Source organism: Monodelphis domestica, chromosome 8 (genome assembly GCF_027887165.1).
Source record: "Monodelphis domestica isolate mMonDom1 chromosome 8, mMonDom1.pri, whole genome shotgun sequence".
Taxonomy (NCBI): domain Eukaryota; kingdom Metazoa; phylum Chordata; class Mammalia; order Didelphimorphia; family Didelphidae; genus Monodelphis; species Monodelphis domestica.
The window spans coordinates 209,433,944-209,458,743 of record NC_077234.1 but is presented as its reverse complement, the minus strand read 5'-3'; the positions used below and the strand labels follow the sequence as shown (position 1 = coordinate 209,458,743).

General features: G+C 33.8%; 1 protein-coding gene across 4 annotated transcripts in view; it reads left to right on the top strand.

Moving 5' to 3' along the window:
• HERC2 (HECT and RLD domain containing E3 ubiquitin protein ligase 2) overlaps positions 1–24,800 on the top strand; it is a 206,703-nt gene that overhangs the window by 161,790 nt on the left and 20,113 nt on the right. For all 4 annotated transcript variants that reach the window (XM_056807129.1, XM_056807128.1, XM_056807130.1 and 1 more), the window contains exons 70-85: positions 1,249–1,398; positions 3,428–3,535; positions 3,997–4,128; positions 4,730–4,888; positions 4,981–5,099; positions 7,161–7,286; positions 8,390–8,545; positions 8,809–8,924; positions 9,057–9,255; positions 15,429–15,643; positions 16,519–16,696; positions 18,780–18,941; positions 19,868–19,959; positions 20,173–20,312; positions 21,482–21,669; positions 22,885–23,082. In XM_056807129.1, coding sequence (XP_056663107.1) covers positions 1,249–1,398; positions 3,428–3,535; positions 3,997–4,128; positions 4,730–4,888; positions 4,981–5,099; positions 7,161–7,286; positions 8,390–8,545; positions 8,809–8,924; positions 9,057–9,255; positions 15,429–15,643; positions 16,519–16,696; positions 18,780–18,941; positions 19,868–19,959; positions 20,173–20,312; positions 21,482–21,669; positions 22,885–23,082 — 2,438 coding nt within the window. The remainder of the gene's footprint in view (positions 1–1,248; positions 1,399–3,427; positions 3,536–3,996; positions 4,129–4,729; positions 4,889–4,980; positions 5,100–7,160; positions 7,287–8,389; positions 8,546–8,808; positions 8,925–9,056; positions 9,256–15,428; positions 15,644–16,518; positions 16,697–18,779; positions 18,942–19,867; positions 19,960–20,172; positions 20,313–21,481; positions 21,670–22,884; positions 23,083–24,800) is intronic.

Here is a 24,800-nt window from a genome sequence, read left to right as displayed (position 1 = left end):
TGTAGGGAAGCAACTACTTGATAGGGAGAGATTAAAGATAAATTAATGGGCAGTCTTCTGCAGAAAGATGGGAGTGAATGAGATCACTTTAGCTTAAAATATAGGTTGCTTTGGCTGTTTAAAGGCTACTTCACTATATCACATAGAAGCAAAGGAGTAGATAGTGATAGTCTTTTGAGAACAGAAGAGAGAAGAGGAACTCTTTTGAATGGACTCTTTTTTTCAGTGAGAGAGGAGTCAACGTTTTCAGTTGAGTGGTTGGGGGCAGGGGAAACTGAGAGAATGTGAAAAGGGAGGAGATTTAGAGAACCAGTGTAGTGTGTGGTATAGTGAGTTAATTAGGGACTTAGGACTTGTAACCTTCAGAATGACTGACACAATGAGCATTCAGTAAAATTGTTTTTTTTTCTCTTAGCTTACTAAATCTTACTTCTTATATTTAAGTGGTGCTAAATGATCATCAGATTGTGGCTATGTAAAATATTTTGGAGCATCTTGTGCTCAGAATTGTGTTAGTCATTATTGGCTTCACATATACAAAGTTCATTTAAGATCTCAGTATCCAAACCGTAAACTTTTTTTTTCTTATAACAACTACAAGAAATAAAGAGAAATAGGAAAAACTTTTTTTAGCTTAAAAATACATGGTTTTCAAATATTTCTAATTCCTTTAAGTTGTATTGCTCTACCAGCCTGTAAACTTAATCACATATATTGCTCTAGTTTTCCATATAGGCTTTATACATAACTAGGTGAAAAGTACAAATTTCCCTTTCTGTCTTCCTTTTTGTTTTCTGAAGCCAAGTATTTCATTTTCATTTCTGCATCTATACTTGGTCTTCTCTGGATATTTGTGCTGTAGTCTTTATGGAACCAGCTTTGGATATGATACAAATCCTATTTTAAAAATCCTCTTTCTTTTCAAATATTTAACCTGTTTTTATCCTTTCCATACCTCCCTCCCTTAAACTAAATTGTCTGGCATATGAGAACTTTTTGCCTCTTGTTTAGTTTTTTTCCAAGAGAATTTATCCTTATTGGAAGAAATAAACATCAGTTTTATTTAGACCATCCTATTCTTGTCTTGACATAAAAAGAAGTGTTTATTCTGAAATATTTTGTGGTTTTGTGGGTGGTGGTGGTAATATGGTAGTGGTAAGAAGTGACCTACTTAACTCTTCCCCCCACCCCCAATATCGTTATATTTCACATTTTTTTGGTTTTGTTTTTCTTATTCCTCCCAGGTAGCTGATATGTTGTTGGAGCTCTGTGTTACAGAGTTAGAAGATGTTGCTACAGACTCTCAGAGTGGAAGACTCTCTTCCCAGCCTGTTGTGGTAGAAAGTAGCCATCCATATACTGATGATACCTCTACCAGTGGCACTGTCAAAATACCAGGTACTCAGTACAAACCACAAGTATAAGAAATGAGCACAAATATCACCTCTGAATTGTGTAAATGATTGCACTTGCAAAGAATAACAAAAGGAAATTCTGTAAACTCCTTAATTGATTAGCTAGTAAAATCCTATTATATTGAAATTAAATGGGCTGAATTTTAGAATGATAGAGCTAGGAAGATAATTTCCTAATCTACCAATATCATTTAAGCCAAATTTTTCAGTTAATGAATGAAGAAATAGACCATGATAGTTTGAAGTGACTTAACCTAGTATTCTTTAGTATGATTATGTAGGATTATCAGCTTCAATTTTATTTTTTTTTTTGTATTAGCTTTTCATTATATAGGTTGTTGTTCTAAGCAGAGGACCACTATATAAAGCCTAGAAATATTTGATTAGCATAAGTTATGCTTTACATATTTCCAAGTTTTAAAACATAATTTATAGAGTTCATTACCTTGTAGGTAATTTTAATGAAAATTAGGAAAAATATGAAGAAACTGAGTACAAGACTGCCTGATATATTAGGAAACAAGACTATTTTTTTAGAAAGCTGAAGAATAGTCCCATAAAGGTTTTTAGATGTAAATTATCAGTTTAACTTTTCATCATGAATTTGTATTTGCACCTATCATCCAGAAATCATCCTCAAGATTATTCTAATATGCAACATTTATTGATGGTTTCTTGTAGTGGTCCTATGTTAAGGATTTTATTTTTCTTTGCTTGAAGTTCCAGTTATCAGATTTTAAAATATTACTTATAGTTCATTAATAAACTTTTCAGAACCTATTGTGTAAGATATAAGATGCTATCAGACCTTGTTTAGCTATCACTAGACTAAGCACTAATTATACTTTTTCCTCCCTCTGTTATATTTATTTATATTCTGTAGTTTATTAAGTGTACTGCCTATTAATGTATAAAGCAAACAGATTTTCCTCTAATTAAGGTAATTATATCTTATGAAAAGGATGAAGCTTGCCAGTTTCCTTCTTGTTCCACAAGCCAGTAACATTTGGTCAAAAATATTCAGTATCTTTCTTAGGAGAAATTTAGCACAATTATACAGTAGCCTTTTATTTTTAGGTATCAAATGCTTAAATTGAAGTTTGAGGCAGTTTTTGTCAGTGATACCATAAGTAACAAAGAAATTGTGCCATCTGGTGGCAAAATTATATTCAATATTTTTTTGATACTTTTTAAATTCTGAAAAAGATGATAACTTTTTAGTGTGTGTTTCATATCGACTTTGTTTATTAAAAAACTCATTTTTGTGCTATTGGATTTAGAATCTTTAAAAGATGTGCTATAAAAATGTTGTCAAAAGACAATGTTTACATTAAGTTTGAGGCATAGAGTAAGACTTCTGTTATGTTTTATTTAATTTGTCATTAAGTATTATTACACAAAATTATTACATGATCAAATTTATCATAAAGGAGGAAAGAGGTTCATGCTTAAAAACTTTGCCTAAAGCATTTGTTAAACATAAATAATTTAGCATTTTTGGGGTGGCAGGTATTATGTGAAATTACTTGAAAATAAAGCCAGAAAGGAACAAGATTATGAAGAATTTTTTAGGTTGTCTTTGTCTACAGCTTTTATGTTATACCTTTAAAAAATATCCATACCAATTTCCTGTTTTCTGAATCTTTTTCTGTTGGATTTTACTACCTATGTTCCTAGTATATTTACAGCTCATTCAGGGCAGAAATCATTATTTTTTATGTTTGTAATACTGTCTAATGCCTTGTATATTTTTGGGGGGAGTGGGATGGTCCATACCTGTCAATTCACCAGAGTAGGAAATTCCTGCTGTAGAAACTCCCTCCAGGACCTTGTTAAAAGTTTGTTGAATTAAATTTAATAGATGCAATAAAAATATAGTTATGATTTGTTATGGATGCAAAAAGCTTCTGAGATTTTAAATTTATTTTTGTATTTTGAACATCTCTCATTATACACTATAAGAAGGAGTAATAATATATGAAATTTATCATGCAGTACCTTTTGTTCTCTAGGTGCTGAAGGACTCAGAGTAGAGTTTGACCGACAGTGCTCTACAGAGAGGCGTCATGATCCTCTCACAATAATGGATGGTGTCAACAGGATAGTTTCAGTTCGATCAGGTGATCAAGAAAATATTAAACTAAAGTGCCATTCTAAAGCACTCAACAAATAAAAGGGAAAGAGGGAAAATTTAGCTAGTATTGTTGAGTGAGAAATTTTTTAGACAGTTTTTAACTTAACTAATAAAGTGTCAAAATGCCACAAAATTTTAGAATATCTATGATATTCTAAAAAAAATCTTACATTGGCTATATTAATGTAAAGTTATTTAAGTAGCAAGTAGTTGATTAGGGAATAATTTCATTTTATTTCTGACCCCCCTCCCCCTTTTTTTCAAAGTTCATTTTTACAAATATTTATGTTTGATTGCCATTTTAAACTGCAGAGTTTTTGGTTTGTCTCTTTGAATTTTACTATATGAATGCAGACTTCTGAAGTTGCTAATTGCTACCCCAAAGTTATTTATTTGAGACAATCATATAAATGTAAAATTCCTTTGTATGTTATTTCTTTGTGTAAGGTCGAGAATGGTCTGACTGGTCCAGTGAGCTACGAATTCCTGGAGATGAATTAAAGTGGAAGTTCATCAGTGATGGATCAGTAAATGGATGGGGTTGGCGATTCACTGTCTATCCTATTATGCCAGCTGCAGGTAAAGAAAGATGTATTATATACCTAAGAAATGGCTGTTTAATTTGAACATGTCCCATGATATACTAATGTTTTAAATAATTATTTAAGAGTAAATATATATTTTTGTCATTTCTCAACAAATTAATTTTCTTAACATAGGAATTTGAGTACTACTTTTACATCATATTGTAATGGAAACTTTTTAAAGGAAATTTAACCCAAGGAGAATGTTAACCAATTATGTATTGTATGATATAGCTTATTCTGAAGAGTTTTAATGACATTTTAAGCTTTAAAAAAGGAATGGATTTGAATTTAAGTTTTTAATAGTTTAAAACTGGTGCAGAATTTCATAGCTGCCTCTACCTAAAAAAAGTTACTATTTTTTGTGTTACAGTATGATAAAGATAAATGGCCAGCTGTAAGATTAAAATACTTGATATGTGCAAGGCAGCTTTTTAAATATTTTGACTTTATAGCAGTTGTAATTTCATTCTTGGTTTTCATCTTTAAATGTCTAGTAAAAGATGTTTGAAACAACATATTGTTAAATGGAATTTTAATTTGCATTATTATCATTTATTCAAATACTAATCATATTGTAAATATGAATCTTATAGGGCCTAAAGATCTTCTTTCAGATCGCTGTATTCTTTCCTGTCCATCAATGGACCTGGTCACATGCTTGTTGGACTTTCGTTTGAATTTAGCTTCCAACAGAAGTATTGTTCCTCGACTGGCAGCATCACTTGCAGCATGTGCTCAACTGAGTGCTTTAGGTATATGTAACATTTACATCAATAAGCATTTTCTTTGTTGAGGAAATTGTCTTTTTAAAGTTTAGTTATTGACTCTTACTTGGTGATTTCAGCTGCTGGTCACAGAATGTGGGCCCTTCAGCGATTAAGGAAACTACTTACAACTGAATTTGGACAATCAATCAATATAAATAGGATACTTGGAGATAATGATGGAGAAACAAGAGCTATGGTAGGAAGATTTCTTAAAAGTACTAAAACTTTATTTGTCTGAATTATTCATTAAATGACAAGTTAGGAAAAGAAGTGACAAATTCTAAAATGAGCATAGCAAAAATTTAAAGTTTGCATACATCTTCATACCACTCTATAAACCAATTGTAAGTGGTGTTGTGTCTAAGATTTTTCTATTTTCCTTCTATACTGCAAGAATTTTTTTCAACCAGACCCATGATTTAATTTGTATTGGATTCTCAGTGAGGAACTTCCTCTACCAAAGTAGGATAGTCATTGAGTAAGTAAGTATTTACTGGTTAAGTTCTCTCTGTGTATGAAGCACTCTGCCAAGTGTTAGAGAAACCAGGAAAAAGAAAAAGCAATCCTGTTACCCAAGGAACTGACATTGAAACAGGGCAGATAACTTGTATATAATTCAGAAGATAGAGGATAAATACAGGACAGATGGAAGAAGGAGTCTTAAAAAGGAAAGTACTGGCAAATGGAGGCAACAAGAAAGGCCTTGCTGAAAGTGGAACTTGAACTGAGTTTTAAAGGAAGATATTGATTCAACAAGATAGTGTTTGAATGGGGGAACAGCAAAGACATTATGCATTGTGGCCTATAGTAGGCCACTGTAGTTATATCACTGAATATGGAAAGGAGAATTATATGTTAAAAGACTAGAAAGATATAGGAAGGAGAAAAGTTGTGAAGAACTTTTAATGACCGTGGAATTTATATTTGACCCTAAAAGTTAATAGAGAGTCATTGGAATTTAGGGTAGGGTAGGGTAGAGACATGGCAAGACCTACACTTTAGGAAAAGCACTTTCACAGCTAGTAAAGGGAATAAGATGTAATACAAAGACTTAAGTCAGAGAGTCCATTCAGAGCACTATTGCATTAGTCCACGTGGGAGTTGACGAAGGTCTGATTAGGGTAATGCCTGAGTGAGTAAAGTAAAGTAGATGCCTGTGAGAGTTTTTATGGAGAAACAAATTGTAGATGATTAGTTATGAGAGAGAATCTGTTCAGGATAAAATAGCTTGCATCTGCTCTAAAATTTGGGGGGTTTAAAATTGTCTGGGACACTGAGAAGTTAGGTCATACAACTGGAATGTCAGAGATGGAGCTTGAACCTCAGTTGTCCTGACTGAGACTAGCTGTCTACATATATAAGATCACTATTTTGTGTCCTACACTTCTTACAATCAAAAGCAACTAAATTTTTGCTTATGATCAAATGTGGTCATAAGTTTTCAGTTAGTGGTTATTGACAATTTATCTTATTGTCCATATTACCCTTCCAATTTCATAGCGACTTGATGTAGATTAGATTGCAGTTTTCTAGGTAAAGCTATATTGCACACATTAATTTTTAGTACATTACTGAGGTTTTTTACACTAATATTCTTGCAGTTCATTTTCTACTGGGTTGGTCTTTATTAAGTAAAATCATCTTAGTTATGTTAAAAAAAGCAGTTGCTGATAACAATATGCTTCATCCTTATTACTTAAATCAGAAGAGATTTACAGATCAGAGAAGGAACTCCAGATTGCTTCTAATCTACTTCTTTTTTTCTATATGGATTCCACACAGACAGTTGTATATCCTTTAATCCAGCGGTTCTCAACCTCTCAATTTGTAGCAATGAGAATACATAATGCATATCAGGTATTTACATTCCGAATCATAACTGTAGCAAAATTACAGTTTTGAAGTAGCCACCAAAATAATTTTTTGGTTTGGGGTCACTGCAACATTAGGAACTGTATTGCGGGGTCACGGCATTAGAAAGGTTGAGAACCACTGCAAAGTTTTTTGGGTAGTTTGCATTTACTTATCTGACTTTGTATCACTGTCCTTTTTTCCTTTTTATCTTTAAACTCTTGTTAAAGTACAGGATGAATAAATGAATGAATGAAAAAGTATTTATTAAGTGCTTACTGGATACCATGTACTATTTATTAATATTCCATCTTGATGTATTGATACTTAAGACATCAACTATTCCAAAGTTGGAATTCTAGTATGTTTAATTAATTTTACCCTTTTCTTTTTTTTCTTTTCTTAGAGTTTTACAGGTAGTGCTCTAGCAGCTTTGGTAAAAGGCCTTCCAGAAGCTTTGCAAAGACAATTTGAATATGAAGATCCCATTGTTAGAGGTGGCAAACAACTGCTCCACAGCCCTTTCTTTAAGGTACTAAAATAACTGACAAAGAACAAGTTGAATGGAAGAGACATAAAAAAAAAAGCCAAATGAGACTTAGTATTTGGAATTTGAAGTTATTTCTTCCATGGTGATGAAATTAGATATTTAAATTGGATATAAAAATTATCCCGACTCACCTACAATTCCTTTGCCCCCTTCAAAAAAGAAAAAAAGATTATAGTAGAGATAATAGTAAATTATTTCAAGTTCTTTTCTTCCTAATAACAGATAACTATGCTTTGTTGTCAGTTCTTTAAAATTGTTGGACTTTAAAAATGTGGTAGAATTCTCTCAGTAAATAGATAGGAGAGGACATTCTATGCCTAGGAAAAAAGAGGAAAGGCATGAAGACAGAACATATAGGCTGTTTTGGGGGAGCTGAGTAGAATAGAGAATAGTTCATATTGACTGGAGGATAGACTATGTGGAAGAAATAATAAGAAATAAATTTGGAAAGGCAGTATGAGAAAGGTGGCATGGTTCACAATCTTGCAGACAGTGACTTGTGTGACCTGGGTAAGTCATGTAAGCTCTCATTGTTCTAAGCCTCTTTTTTAAGACTATTTGTTAGGTTGTTAGGAAAAGTGTGTGGAAAGAGAACAGAAAAATATCAGGGCCAAGGAATTTGGGCAATATTCATGTCAGGGCTTTGGGAGTTAGATAAGGAATCAGGAGGATTAACAGCTAGAATAGTAGGGAGAAAGAACCAAGTGAATGTAATGGAAGTGAATAGATACACATAGGTTTTCAATAAGACTGAAAACAGGATAATGAATTTAGTGACTGGGTGTTTGCTTTTTGAAGCCAGAGTAACACACAGGCTGGGGAGAGTTTGGTAGTGAGGAATCAAGGCAATGGGTAGAGAGTTTTGCTTAATGATAAGCAGGGATATAGCTTCTTCAGCCAGAGGGAAAAAAGAGAGTGGAGAATTATTGCTGCTGTTTTAAGGAGAGGATTGATGGTGTTCACATTTAATGTCTCCAGTCTACTTTAGTGACTTCATAAAATATAATTTTGACAAGAAAGTTTTTATAATTACATTCTAAATCTCAGCTTTTTTTTTAATTTTTAAAAATTTTTTATGATTACAGGTGTTAGTAGCTCTTGCTTGTGACTTAGAACTGGATACTCTTCCTTGCTGTGCTGAGACACACAAATGGGCTTGGTTTAGAAGATATTGTATGGCTTCTAGAGTGGCAGTAGCATTGGACAAACGAACACCTTTACCTTGCCTTTTCCTTGATGAGGTATTGCAGATTTTTCTGAAATAATTTCTAAAATCTCTTTTTGAATACATGATATTTTATCTATTTTGTGTGAAAAGGCATTTTGATTTTAATATTTCAGACTTTAAAGAATTGTATTGATTTGGATACTGGATACAAAATTATAATATTCAGTTTATATTTTATTTTGAGGTATAATTACTGTTTTTCCTATTTTCTTATTATTACCCTTGTTAAATTGGAAGAGAATGCTTGATTTCTAATATCACAATAATGTTGACCAGGTGGCAAAGAAAATCAGGGAGTTAATGGCCGACAATGAAATTCTGGATGTTCTCCATGAGAGCCATGACATTTTTAAGAGAGAACAAGATGAGCAACTTGTCCAGTGGATGAACAGGTTATTACAATATAAACTAATTAATGCTATGTAAATATCTTTTAAATTTGCTTCTCTAGATTACATTAATATGGGTAAGAAGTATGTTTTGTGTATGTACTTTTTTTGAATAAAGTGTTGTGTCTTTTATAGGCGACCTGATGACTGGACTCTTTCTGCTGGTGGCAGTGGAACCATTTATGGTTGGGGTCACAATCACCGAGGCCAGCTTGGAGGTATCGAAGGAGCAAAAGTCAAAGTTCCAACTCCTTGTGAAGCTCTTGCAGCACTGAGGCCCATACAGTTAATTGGGGGTGAACAGACTCTCTTTGCAGTGACTGCTGATGGAAAGGTAAGACTTTTATATGCCTATAAGTGATATATTTAATCCTTTGTAGTTGAAGATTAGACAGAATTATGACTTGTTTGTATTTTACAACGTTGTAGCACTCAAGTTAACTTTGAAATACTGTTTGAAAGCAGATCAAATCTAAAACGTTTGTCTAGAATATTATTTTAAGATTTGAGTTTCACATTTTTAGTAACTTTTTTTTTTACAAGATCTTACAAGATTATCATCCAGTTTGCAATATTCTCCTTCGGGAAAATGACCAAAGACTATAAAAACTAAATTTCCTTCATAGGATATAACTGCAAAAGTCAGTGAGTTGTCAAAAACAATGAAGACAGCTTTTAAGACTTAAATATTTTATAGTAAGCAGTATTTAGTAAATATTTGTTGCTATATTTGGTTTTAGTACTCTTATTGTGGAAAAGATGGAGGGATATGGGCTAGTTGATAATATAGTTAGACCCCAAGCTGCTTAAATAAATGATCCCCAAAACTAGTTTTTAATGATTCAATGTCAGCTTGTCAAGAGGTTTACAGTGGAGTATCTGAGGGATCTAGGCTTGACCGCAAGTTATTTAAAATTTTTATTAGCTAGGGGCAGGGTGACATAATAGATAAAGAGCCAGCTTTGTATAGAGGAAGTCCTGGTTTCAAGTACTATTTCAGAGACATAATTATTCCCTGTTTTATCCTTGGCAGACATTTTTGTACATCTTGGCTTACTCTCTAAGAGTAAAAGTTGAAGAGAAGGTGCATTTTTGTATAAGTCCTTATCTGTATCTTATTTGTATTGTGTCCTTATCTGGGAGCCTTTTTTCTATACCAGGGGTTTTTAATCTGGGGTTCATTAACTTAAAAAAATCATCCACTATATTTTAGTATCATTGGTTTCAGTTGTAGCTCAATGCACTTTATTTTATGCATTTAAAAACATTTTTCTGAGAAAGGGTCCATAGACTTTATTTATTTTGCTTGAAGTTTGAGTGAGCTCCTTTGCTTTTTGAAATCTATTGCTTCATAGTTTTATTTCTCTTGACTGAAGAATTATTTAGGTTTACATAAATTGGTATCCATATTTTAAGTGCTTTCTCCTGAAACCTTGCAAAATTGTTTTTAATGGACTTGGAAATTTAATTACTACTTACCTTGTAAATTTCAAACCTGGAGTTTTCCTCTGACAGTGATCTATTGATTCATTCTGTTTTTACTTTGTTGCTTGAATGTAAAAGTTTAAGTGTTAGTATTTGTTTCATGTGTTAATAAGGATACTGTAAAGGTGAGAGAAGAGGGAGATGGGAGTAAAAGCAATGTATTAAAGAAAACAAGTGGATGGGGCTCAAAGATACATATAAAGGACTTGACCCTGGCAAGGATAAACTTTTTCAATTGAGACAAGAGTGAAGGAAGAAAGAGTGAAGGGGGATTTCTCAGCAAATGGCTTTTTCTCTGGTCTTCTTTTTTGGCTTTCAGGTCTTTTACTCTTTCTTAAGTATTCCCAGAAGTTTGTCTCTGGTTTTCCTTCTCATTCTTTGACTTTTCTCCTGTCAGTGTCTCATAGAATCCCCATTTCCACCCATTGCTGTGTGCTCTCAGCCTCCTTGTTTTGAAGGTGCTGTAGGAGCCCAGCTCAGATTTCTGCATTTCATTTCCCATTGGGAATGAAATATCCTCAGAGGGGATTTCATTTTCCTTTTTTTCTGTCATCAAAACCTTATTTTTCCCTCTAGCTACCTATGGTATATGCCCCCTTCTCCTACAGATAATATTTTTTCCTTTTCCTAGGATAGAATCAAATTCTGCTTTCTTTTGTTGGGTCAGGCAGCTTTGAGCTGAGTCTATGCTTTGGAAGGCATCATATGGAGAACCAAAGTATCAATCTGCTGGCTGTTTTTACTTATTTTTTGGCATTTAGAGTATGTTTGGGGGAGGGCAATTACTGGTATAATGACTGTTATAAATTCTATGTTGTTATTTCATGGTGTACTTCATTTTATTTTATTTTTTTAAACCCTTACCTTCCGTCTTGGAATCAATACTGTGTACTGGCTCCAAGGCAGAAGAGTGGTAAGGGCTAGGCAATGGGGGTCATGTGATTTGCCCAGGGCCACACAGCTAGGACGTGTCTGAGGTCAGATTTGAACCTAGGAACTCCCGTCTCTAGGCCTGGTTCTCAGTCCACTGAGCCACCCAGCTTCCCCCTCATGGTGTATTTTATTTTATTTTATTTTTTGAAAATTTTATTTAAATAGTCAATTTAGAATATTTTTCCTTGGTTACAAGTCATGTTCTTTCCCTCCCCTCTCCCAACCCTTTCCCATAGCCATTGTGCAATTCCACTGGGTTTTACATGTGCCCTTGATCAAAACCCATTTCCATATTGATGTTTGCACTAGGATGATCATTTAGAGTCATTATCTCCAATCATATCCCCTTTGGCCCATGTGATCAAGCAGTTGTTTTTCTTCTGTGTTTCTGTTCCCACAGTTCTTCTTTTGGATGTGGATAGTGCTCTTTCTTATAGATCCCTTTGAATTGTTCTGGATCATTGCATTGTTGCTAGTAGAGAAGTCCATTACATTCGATTGTACCACAAGTGTATCAGTCTCTGTGTACAATGTTCTCCTGGTTCTGCTCCTTTTACTCTGCATCACTTCCTGAAGGTCATTCCAGCCTCCATGGAATTCCTCCACTTTATTATTCCTTTGAGCACAGTAGTATTCCATCACCAACATATACCACAATTTGTTCAGCCCTTCCCCAATTGAAGGGTATCCCCTCATTTTCCAATTTTTGGCCACCACAAAGAGGGAAGCTATGAATATTCTTGTACAAGTCTTTTTTCCTTATTATCTCTTTGGGGTATAAACCCAGCAGTGCTATGGCTGGATCAAAGGGCAGACAGTCTTTTAGCGCCCTTTGGGGCATAGTTCCAAATTGCCCTCCAGAATGACTGGATGAATGCACAATTCCACCAGCAATGCATAAATGTCCCAATTTTGCCACATCTCCCCCAACATTCATTACTTTTATTTGCTGTCATGTTAGCCAATCTGCTGGGTGTGAGGTGGTACCTCAGAGTTGTTTTTATTTGCATCTCTCTGATTATAAGAGATTTAGAACACTTTTTTCATGTGCTTATTAATAGTTTTGATTTCTTTGTCTGAAAATTTCCTGTTCATGTCCCTTGCCCATTTATCAATTGGGGAATGGCTTGAATTTTTGTACAATTGATTTAGCTCTTTATAAATTTGAATAATTAGACCTTTCTTAGAGGTTTTTGTTATGAAGATTGTTTCCCAATTTGTTGCTTCCCTTCTAATTTTGGTTCCATTGGTTTTGTTTGTACAAAAACTTTTTAATTTAATGTAATCAAAATTATTTATTTTCATTTTGTAAATTTTTCTAGCTCTTGATTGGTCTTAAAAATCTTTCCTTTCCCAAAGATCTGACAAGTATACTATTTCTGTGTTCACCTAATTTACTTATAGTTTCCTTCTTTATATTCAAGTCATTTACCCATTCTGAGTTTATCATGGTGTGTAGGGTGTAAAATGTTGTTCCAAACCCAATCTCTCCCATACTGTCTTCCAATTTTTCCAGCAGTTTTTTTTGTCAAATAGTAGGTTTTAGTCCCCAAAGCTGGGATCTTTGGTCTATCATATAAGAACTGTGCTCTTCAGCCTGCTGGCATCTCAGGTCTAGCTGTTCTCAGGGTTAGGTCTTTGGTGGTCTTATTCAACTGCCAAGAACCTAGAGGTGCTTCTCGCTCACTCACTGATTCTAGTGCACTGGCTCTGACTCTGGCTTTGTAGGTGGGGTGGGAGAGGGTTGATCAGCTCACATTTTTGTGGAACCCCTTATAGTGTGGAAATGCCCAAATCCCATATACCTTCAATGCACTCTACTGTAGAATCCCTTTGTTCATATGAATTTTTTTTTTTGAGGTTATCTATATTGGTAGGTGTTGAGGAGAGGAAGAATTCTGGCTCTCTACACTGCTGCCATGTTTACCCAGAAGTCCCTCGTGGTGTATTTTAAAAGGGCTTTTGTGATATTTCTGGGGTCTTGTAGATTTGGCTTTAGCTCTAGGTATCTAATGCATAAATTTTTTTTCTGTGATTTTTTGGTAGGAAAAAAAATTTATATATCTTAATTGTCACATGATTCCTTCTTTACCCTAAAGAGAAAATCCTTCATTTGGTCTTTTATCCCCTTCACTACTAGGCTTCTATACTCATTAGCTTGCTTTCTGTATTCTACTACTTTACTTAAACTCATATTTCTGGGTTTACTAATGAACCCTTGATTGTTAACTCCAATTTGACAGATCCTCCTTTCTACCTTTTCTGTAGCATTGACCTGTCATAACTTAGAGTACATGAATTTTATTTTTTAATATGTTGATAACTAAGTAAATATGATCGGTTTCCCTTCTACTACTGTGGCTTTCACTTCATTTAAAACATTTTTTCTGAGGAGGGGATTATAAATTTCACCAGATTAACAAAGAGATCCATGGCCCCTCAAAAGGAATTCTTATACTATATATTATGCCAGTTGTCTTTCATGACACTGTGCTCTACTAGTTTTCTTCCTGTCTGATTTCTCCTCCTTAGTCTACTTAGTTGGGTTCATGTCCTTCTACCTTTAATATGTTTGTCCCTAAGCTCTATATTTTCTTTCTCTTTGACTACTCTCTCTGCTTTGGCATTTCATTTACTCTAACGAGTTAGTGATCATTTCTTTTTGTGAATAATTCCTAATTCCGTTTCAATTCGATCACTATGCATTATGCAATGACTCTCTGTGAGCAGTACTTGGGTTTGGTGAGCTAGGAATTGGGGACCCACATTCTGAACATGTTCAAATATGTGATATTCAATGCTTCACAAAAGGAAAAAAATGCCACAGTTTCTACAAAAGCATTTTCATAAAATTTTCACAAATGTTAACAGTATTTTTTAAAAATATAAAAGAGGATGCACAGATTCTCTCTGCATGCACAGGCAGTGCTTGTTGAGAACAAATAAGAGCAGGCACAGTGGAGATAGGACAAATAGTATTTTTAAACAGAAGTTAAGAAGCTGTACATAAGCATCCCTAATTTTTCTTAACTTAAAAAAGTTAAAGATTTAAAAATATTAGAATGTAAACGCATTAGCCCATAGAAGTCTACTGATCATTCACTGCTTAGCTTATCTGTCCTGGGAGTCATATTTTTTCATACAATTCAGAAATGCATGGATAACACTGGTTATCTCTGGTCAGAGTAATGTCTTAAGCTTTAAACAGATTTTATTTAAAATGCATATTGTTTAGAGGACAATGGATTAGATTGTTGAACATACAAAGATAGATGAGAAGTAGACCTGGCTCATAAATGATTATATTTTTTACATGGGAAGAGTAGGTGAAAGCACATAAATATCATGAACATTGAGGGAATGTTAGGGGACAAAAAAGAGACCATAAGAAAGGACTGGACTATAAGGAATATTTGAAGAAGAAGATAACACTTAGCTTGGCCAGAGCAGGGGGTAAGGATACATAGAAGAGATGGATCTTGGAAGAAGATGAGGAAAATATCCAGCTTCATTCCTTAATTTGAGCTCTTATTTTACATCTTCAGTTGCATCTTAGATATATTCACCTGTGTAATTCAGTATTATTTTTCTCATGTTTGGTGCCATCTTCTCCATGAAACTTTCCAAGATTTCCTCCCATATCCCCAATCCTATAGCCAAAAGTAATTTTGATGTCCCTTTGTACTGGTTTCTTACTTTTTTTCTTTTTAACACATAATTTTCTTCCTACCTCTGTAAATTGTAAACTTCAGAGGACATACTCTTGTGGGGCATTTTTGAACCTCTAGCACTCTACATCTAGTCTTTCCTTGTAGTTGGTGTTTAATAAATGTTGAATTAAACATATTTGTTATTTTTTCAAAAGTGCCATGAATGAGACAGCACAAAGAATTTGGGTTGGCCATTTTTATAAAATATTCTTTTTAAAGATGATTTACTTGATTTTTAAATTTTAAGTTTTATTTTTTCCATGTTGACGATGTTCAGAGCCATTGTCTAGATGATTACAGTTATAAGACTACTTTAACAGAAAGCATGCTTAAGTTAATCAGATTTATAATGTCTTTCTTTTCTTGGGGTGGGGTTTAGCTGTATGCTACTGGATACGGAGCAGGTGGCAGATTGGGAATTGGAGGGACTGAATCAGTTTCTACTCCAACATTGCTTGAATCTATTCAGCATGTATTTATAAAGAAAGTAGCTGTGAACTCTGGAGGAAAGCACTGCTTAGCACTCTCATCAGAAGGAGAAGTATATTCCTGGGGTGAGGCAGAAGATGGAAAATTGGGCCATGGTAACAGAAGGTAATACAAATAAGCATTATTTTATGGGTTTGAATACAAATCTTGCCTAAGTACTTTCAACATTTGTAATGTTAAAATTGATTATTTAAAAATAAAAATTGTGAAAACATTTCTTGCTTGAAATTATCTTAAAATAACTGTTCCAAATATATACCTATATATGGATGAAATTATGTTTTAGTGGCATGACAAAATTAAAATGTCTCTGAGAAGTTTGGGACTGGGTAGGGGAAGGAAGGGATGGATGTGTTACAAATATTAATTTGCCTCCATAACTACTTATATGCTTTACTCAGCACACATCTTTTGCTCAACACACAACTCCACAAGTTGGGAGAAGTTTTTTTTTAATCCAAACAAGGGCTTAGGGGTGGGGAACTGATTTTCTCTTTAACTAGCTCTTGTATTTTAATTTTTATCTCAAATTATGTTTAATTTGATGTGTAAACATAATGGGTATGTGCAAGTTTTATGGATTAGCAATGCTGTTACATATAGTTGCTTTTTATTCATGTAATTGTTTTATAATTTTTGCATATCAAAAGTTTATGGTCCTAATAACAAGTATATTTTTAGGTGTTAAAAGTTCTGTGTATAAAGTAATATGACTTAAAGTGATAAAGCTTCAAATGTTTAGATGGCATGGAAAAAATATTAATTTTTTCTGGTTAATGTGTCAGTAAGGTGACTTGAAAATGTATGTGGATGTGCAAATGATTCTTAGTAGCTGTACTAGTAGATAGATTTAAACTCATTATGTTTAGCATTTATCTAATTAGGAGATGGGTAGATATAATAAATCTGGATACTATATCTATATATACACACACATTATATTTCCTTGTGGTATATATTTTATTTCTTTATTTTTGCAGTCCCTGTGATCGCCCACGTGTAATTGAGTCTTTGCGAGGAATAGAAGTGGTTGATATTGCTGCTGGTGGAGCCCACAGTGCTTGTATTACAGCAGCTGGTGACCTCTATTCATGGGGGAAAGGAAGATATGGCCGCCTAGGTCACGGAGATAGTGAGGACCAACTAAAACCTAAGCTGGTAAGAAAGATGTCTCAGTAATTATATGCAACTGTGATGTTTCTGTTTTCTGTCTTATTTAAAGAAATAGATTGATTTGGCAGGGTGGGAACAAAGAAGTAGGGGAGTTGAAAGGAATATCAGTTTATTACAGAGACTTCGTTATTCATTATTTTTTTTTAAACCCTTACCTTCCGTCTTGGAGTCAATACTGTGTATTGGTTCCAAGGCAGAAGAGTGGTAAGGGCTAGGCAATGGGGGTCAAATGACTTGCCCAGGGTCACACAGCTGGGAAGTGGCTGAAGCCAGATTTGAACCTAGGACCTCCCCTCTCTAGGACTGGTTCTCAATCCACTGAGCTACCCAGCTGCCCCCCTTCGTTATTTATTAAAATGACATTTTGGTGTATGTTTATGATAGCATCTAAATGGACAGTTTAAATAGCATTTAAAATAACATTCTCCTATCTAACTAGAGCTTTCTATAATTCTACTTCTTTCTAAGCCTCACACCCATTTAAAATTTATTCTTCATCTGCAGTGAGTTCTTCAGGCTTTTTAACTCTAATTACTTTCTTAGGCTGTTAACTTTTTTTCTGACTTCACTTTCCTCCCTCTCTAATCTCAACTTAATAGTTGACCCTTTTGTCTTGATCCTGTCCTCTGCTCTTATATCCTTTGCCCTTTGTTTTAACACTGCTCACCTCAGGCCTAGATTGAGCCCTTGCTCTCTCTTCCTACTTACAAACTGCTGAATGCAACTGGAGGAAGATTTCACAACTCTATTGCCTGGATTCATTAAGGATTAATGTTATTCTACCTCAGTTGAGTCCTGTCACAGAGAATTCTTTTAGTTAATTCCTCACTCCCCATAGAAGTTTTGCCTTCCCTACACCTGGCCTCTTATTTTGCTGGAAAAAAAAAATAGAGGTTTATATAGCTCGAGTCCCATTTCTCCCATTTGCTTCATTTCAAAACCCCTGGAAATCAGTCTTCAGTTCTCTCCTCCTTTTTCCCAATCTCTGAAAGTGTAGTGGTCCTTTTCTTGCCAAGACTAAACTGTTTACAAATGCACTGAATCTTTCCCACTTGTCCTCAGTAGGTTAAATTCTCAATGAGCTTCCCCTTTCAACCCCTCCCTCTTCATTGCCTACCCAATCTATGGCTTCTTCCCTTGGTTCCTTTTCTGCTGTAAACTATTTACAAATTTAACCCCATCCACAAGTCTTCGCTACAACCTGCTATCTCCTTAAGCTCTTGTCTTGCATTTTTCCTTCCTTTTTCACCCAAACTTTACTCCATTTGCTGTTTCTACTTCTTTCCACCTTACTACTTTACCCTTTACAATCTGGCTTCTAACCTCATTACCCCCCTAAAACTGCTTTCTCCATAGTTAACAGTGATTACCAGATATGATATTTTCTCAGTCCTCTTCCTTTTGGATCCATCTGCTTCTTTTGATACTCTTAAATACCCTTGCTCCTCCTGTCTAGTCTGTCTTCTCTTGAGTTTTTATGACATTCTTTCCTGGTCCTCCTCCTGATTGTCTGACCACTTCTCATTTTCCTTTGCTATCTTAATATTAATAGCACCTCCAAATGTAGTCAAGGTTCTGTCTTGGCCCATCTTCTTGTTCTCTGTATTCCTTCCATAATCTCATTAGCTCATATGGGTTTAACCATTCTCTCTCCACAGATGACTCTGTCTGTCTTTGTTCTGTCTGTCTATGTATCTATTTAGCCATCTAGCCATTTATTTCTACGTCATCAGTTGCCTATTGGGTTTTTTAAACTGGAGATCCCAGAGATATTGGACTCAACATTTCCAAAATGAACTCATTATCTTTCCTTTTCCTTCTAGATTTCCCTATTTCTGTCAAAGCACCACCATCTTAACATTTTTTTTCCAGTTCAGACCATGTGACTTAACTATTGAAGTTGATTCCAGGGGCTTCATGTTAGTCTTTAGGATAAAATATAAATTCACTTTGGCTTTTAAAGCATCATATTTTCCCACATGTGGCTTTTCTCTTATTTGTGTAGCTAGATGGAAGAACTAGATCCATATCAAGTTCAAATGATTTCAAGGGATTTCTTTTCCATAAGGTGGAAGCTCTTCAAGGCTATCGAGTTATTGACATTGCCTGTGGCAGTGGAGATGCACAGACCCTTTGCCTCACTGATGATGATACAGTGTGGTCCTGGGGTGATGGAGACTATGGAAAACTTGGCAGAGGAGGCAGTGATGGATGTAAAGTGCCAATGAAGGTATTTCAGGTTTATTTATCCAATATTTGGAGCACTGATCTAGTATTTGCTAGAAGAAAAGGTTGCTATCTCATAGGTCTCAGATACAGATTGAAGATGAACTGTCATGAGGAGAATCAGTTTAATTTTATGGAGGAACTTAATATTCAGATGTTTCTGTTACCACAAACTAGTCCTTTCTTCTTATGTGTTATGAACTAGTATCAAGTTTTTATGGATGCTGAGTTGCTGTCCAAAGCCATATAATTATATCCTTTTTCAAATAACTTAAATGGCTCCTTTATTTAAAGATTAGAGATTGATAAAGACTATTGCTCTGTAAATTCAATTTAAAGATGTTTTCTTTATTTTGAAAAATTTAAAGGCCAAAAAGGGACCTACATATATCATCGTGTCTAATTGTATTTTTAATGTAATTTAATAAGTGAACCAGAGAATATTATAATTTATTATATGTTAAAGAAGGATTTTTTTTTCCTGGAAAGTATTAAATTCTTTTATTTCTGTTTTCTAAGCTAAGGTGAGAAAGTGTAGTTCATATCATTATAGGAAAAGTTAAGTTAAGATGTGTAAGTTTGCAAAGGACTGAAGCATGGTCAGCAGAGTACAAAATTCCTGCTGCCCATGCTTCTGCCCTTTGCAAACTTACACATCTTAACTTTTCCTATAACAACATATATCAACATCTTCAGCCTTTTATGCATGTAGATTTTAAAAAATGCTTTATGGATCAGAGAGAGGCCTATGTCAGAATACAAAATCTGCAGTATTTGATTTAGAATATTGATTGTTCTAAATAAGAATATTTTAATACTTCCATTCTTTTTATAGTGTTTTGAATATAGTCTCATATAATGGAATCCTCTATCAATAGCAGTTCAGCTCATCTAATTGTTTTTAATTTTCTCTTTTTAATTATTCTTTAGATTGATTCTCTCACAGGTCTTGGCGTAGTTAAAGTAGAATGTGGATCACAGTTTTCTGTTGCTCTTACTAAGTCTGGAGCAGTTTATACTTGGTAGGTTTGGTTTTATGGGATTCCATAACTTTAGGCCCCACCCCTCTCCCTCAATCAAATTTAATAATTATCTGACAACCCTGGTGTTGAATAGGCAGTATAATTACAAATAGTTAAAATCTTCAGTCTGCATATAATCATTTGTGACTGGGAATGTGGCTGGGAATGATAACATATGGTTTAAGATATATAATCAATTTTACTTGTGCACAGGGGTAAAGGAGATTATCACAGACTGGGTCATGGATCAGATGACCATGTTAGAAGGCCTCGGCAAGTGCAAGGCCTACAGGGAAAGAAAGTAATTGCAATTGCTACTGGTTCTTTACACTGTGTCTGCTGCACTGAAGATGGTATGTGGAAAAAATAATCTTCTTTTCTAATTGAGATTGTTCCAAATTGAGAACAAACTGATTTTAAGTAAAGAACTTACTCAGTTGGCAAGAATAGTTTTCACTTATTCTCTTAAGATTCATAATATATTCAAGATGGTTAAATTCAGCAAGCATAGCTAAAAGTGTGCTAGATTTGGAATTATGAGCCTTGGATTAAAATCATAGCTCTACTATTTTTACTACCAGCATAATGTTTCTCTTTTAGACAGATCTTCTAATTCTCTCCAAACTAGACTGAACTAGATGATTTCTAAAGTTACTCCTCTAAATCCTATAATACTAATTTTAAACAAATTGTACTTTTTAAATATTCTTTTGGCATTCTTTGTGTTTATAGATACTATAGTTAAAGGAATAGTTATTTTTCATTCAAAACAAAGCTTTCTCTTATGAATAAACTAGGTATTCTTAGGTAAACCTGTTTTGGAAATATTAAGAGATTATAAGTAAATATTTGATAAAATAAGAATCCATACACTACAGAATGTAAATGAGTATCAGATAACGTAGTGTCATTTATGTATAGAGGTAAACATGATTATAATAGGCTGAGATTTTATAAATCTAGATTTTACATTGCTTACTAATAAGATTTTAACATGAAAATAGTTATAATTATATCCCTAGTCTATGTTCATGATTTTCAGTGACTTTAGCTTAGCATATTTACTTTTTGAGTTGTAAAGTATGTTAGGGTTCTAATAAATCAAGACCTATTTTGTCTGTAGTATTTTGAATAAATTTTATTGATATCTTTTGTCTTTTAGTATCTCCATAATTTCTCCCAGTGACTCTCCTCTAACTCTCTCCTAGATAGCTTTGCAAAATAACAGTATTTCCTGCATCTGCTTTTAGAAAGTAAAAGCTGCATTGACAGTTATGGGGAAGACCTGGAGGATCAAGTATTATAGGTTTTCTTATTAGTTTTTCTCTTACACCTGACAAGTATTAGAGGATCTAAAGTTACTGAGTAGCTAGAGCATATTTTTAAAAGTTTTGTTCGAATTCTGAGTGAATAGTAGAGCTTTTAACACTTCATTTCTGTCTTCTAAAGGAAATTGCCCTTAAAGTATACATTTCCTTTATACTAGTGTTTATGTTAAAAGTAATTTTTAATCTTTATTCAGGTGAAGTTTATACTTGGGGTGATAATGATGAGGGGCAACTTGGGGATGGAACAACTAATGCAATCCAGAGACCTCGGTTGGTTGCAGCACTTCAGGGTAAAAAGATAAATAGGGTGGCTTGTGGTTCAGCACACACCCTTGCGTGGTCCACTAGTAAACCTGCTAATGCTGGGAAGCTTCCAACACAGGTAAAGTGTCTTATTTATAAATAATGCATTAGTACAATTTTGAATTAAAAAAATTTTAGAAACAAAAAAAGACCATAGTTGTTTAACTTTGCTTTAATAATAGATATATAACTGTAAAACTGCATTAAAGCAAATATGTTTAAATTGAATCACTTTTTTTCATTGCTTTTCATTATCGTTTCATAACTGTTTTCTTGTGCTTATTAGAAGATAGTAAGAATCACACTTAGGAACCCAAGTACTTAACTACAATGAACATTTTGGTTTTGTCACGGTTTACTGTGCTTTAATTCTTCATTATAAAACACATATGGAGTTTTAAAAATAGAACAAAAAGTCTGTATATTAATAGCTTTAACTTTCTTTGAAGGTACATCACACACATTCCTTTTCAATAGTAATTCATTAAGACCAAAGGATTTGAATGTAGTTTAAGCAACTAAACCGATGATACCATTAGATAAGTTTTTATCACTTTTTAAATCCACATTTTAACTGTCATCAGCAGAAATATTTCAGTCTGTAAAGAGCAGAAAAAGAAAATTAGTTATAAAGCCTTGAAGTTCTGCTACATATAAGCAAGAGATAAAGATGAAATAAGAGGTCTGGAGGAAAAAAAACTTAGAAGGAAAATAAACAGAACATATTAAATAAGTAGGAAACATCCTGAAAATTGGAAAGGTGCAAATAGAATTAATTGACTTCAGGAGACAATAGATAAAATATTAATAACAGCCAACATTTATATAGTGCCTCCTAAGTACTAGAAATTGTGTCTAAATTCTTTAAGATGATTTTTTCTATGAACTTCACAATAATTTATTATCCTCACTTTTAGATGATGAAACTGAGGCAGCAGTGTTCAGATGACTTGCCTAGGTTTACACAGCTAGTTAGTGTCTGAGACCAGATTTGAAATCAGGTTTTCCTAACATCAGACCCAGAACTCTATCTATTATGCCATCTGGCTATCTACTAACTAAATATTATAACAAAATTAAAATCAAAAGGTGGAAAAAATAGAAACCATCTTATTAGATAGCAGGGGCAGGTGTTTGGTGGGGTGACAAAGTTACGTGATTTTTCACTTTAAAAAGATCAGTTTAATAGCTTAGTGGAGGATGGAATTCTATACAATCTTCTGCATGTTTTATAGTTAAGCATATTTGATATTAAAGCATACATATCTAATTCTTTAATAATCCCCCTTCTCAGGTTCCTATGGAATATAACCATTTACAGGAAATTCCAATAATATCTTTGCGAAACAGATTGTTGTTATTACATCATATCTCAGAACTCTTTTGTCCATGCATTCCCATGTTTGACCTTGAGGGGCGTCTTGATGAAACTGGCCATGGACCTTCAGTTGGATTTGACACATTACGGGGAATTCTGATATCTCAGGGAAAGGTACTTGTAAGATTCTTTGCTATAGAATTTTTAAATGACAACTTTGCTTGATTAAACTTGAATTTTTGAAAAATTATAAACTGAAGACTATAAAAGTAGTAAAACATATTTCAATTTACTATATATTGTTGCTGTGTTCTGCTAAATACAATAAATATTGCTTATTTCTATATCATTTAATAATAATTGATCCTCATGAGAACCTTTAGAAAAGCCTTTTAAAGACATTATGGTAAGATAGTTTACAAAACTAGTTAATTGTTGTTATATAATGTTAGTAAATGTCCAGAATCAACCTCTAGAATATCATAAAATCCTTATGTACAAGTAGCTTGCTAGGCAGTGAATGCTACCCAATTTTCATTTACTAGAAATTATTTAGGAATATATAGTTAAATGCTAGAATAAAGAATTAAAAAATGATGCTTTTGAAGTGTTTGACAAATAGTAAAATTACACTATTCTTTTGAGAGAGTTCTCAGATCATTTTGGAATTTTGTTTTAAAATTGGGATTAGGAATCAAGATTAAGAGTTCTTATAAAGGGGGCAATGATGTGTTCTGTAGGGGAAATAGCATTGGAGAAGGTTTAGTAAAAGTGTGTCTCTCCCTTGTTCTCTTGCTATAACTAGCTGGTTTTGAAACCTCTGGTAAGTCACTTTATTAATTTATTTTTAAATCCTTACCTCCTCTCTTAAAATCAATACAGTGTATTGGTTCCAAGGCAGAAGAGCGGTAAGAACTAAGAAATGGGGGGCAAGTGACTTGCCCAGGGTCACACAGTTAGGAAGTGTCTTAGGCTAGATTTGAACTCAGGGTCTCCTGCCTCTAGGCTTGGCTTTTAATCCACTGAACCAACTTGCTCCCAAGTCACTTCAATTCACCTATAAAATTGAGTATCGTGGTAGATGATCTCTCATGCTCCTTCCTCCATTTTATGAGCTAATCCTCTTTAATAAGTTTGATAACTATCTACTAGAGAACTGTCATGTATGTCATGTGTCATTGTCCTATGGGTTGGATACTTAATGTGAAAAGATGAATCAGATTCAGGTATTCATTTTCAGAAACTTAACTATTAGGGGAGGTAAGAAAAATAAAGTGAGACTTCAAAGTCATATGATCTATGTTCAGATTCCATGCCTTAAGCTTACTTACCTTGGACAAAGCACTTAACCTTCCTATGCTTTTTTTTCCTCTTTTGAAAAAGCTTGGGGGAAAAAAAAAAGTTGAACTAGGTTGTCTCTGAGGTGATTTCTAGCTCTAGATATTTGCTCCTGTGAATTGGACAGTTAGAAAACAAGCATCAATTTCTGACCATTTATTTGTTGGAGAATGATTCTTGAAGAAACAAGCAATAAATATTTCTAAGGGAAATTTTCATTAAAAGTGTCTAGATAGATATCTGATTGAATTAGGATAATGGGCAATACAGAGTATTGGAAAGAAAATTAAGACAACCTCCCCACCCCCACCCATTGAAGATATTTAAATGATGAAAAATTCCAACCAATTGGAATTTTTCATCATTTAAATATATATATATATATATATATATATATATTTTTTTTTTTCCAAATTATATTTTTATGAGCAGAAAAAACCAAGCATGGTACCATTCTGAGAAAGTTCAGGTTCAAAGTTCAAAGAGTAAAAGACTAGATGATATACCTTCAAAATTTGCAGATATGGTTGTGATTATTGTTGTTTTCAGAAGCT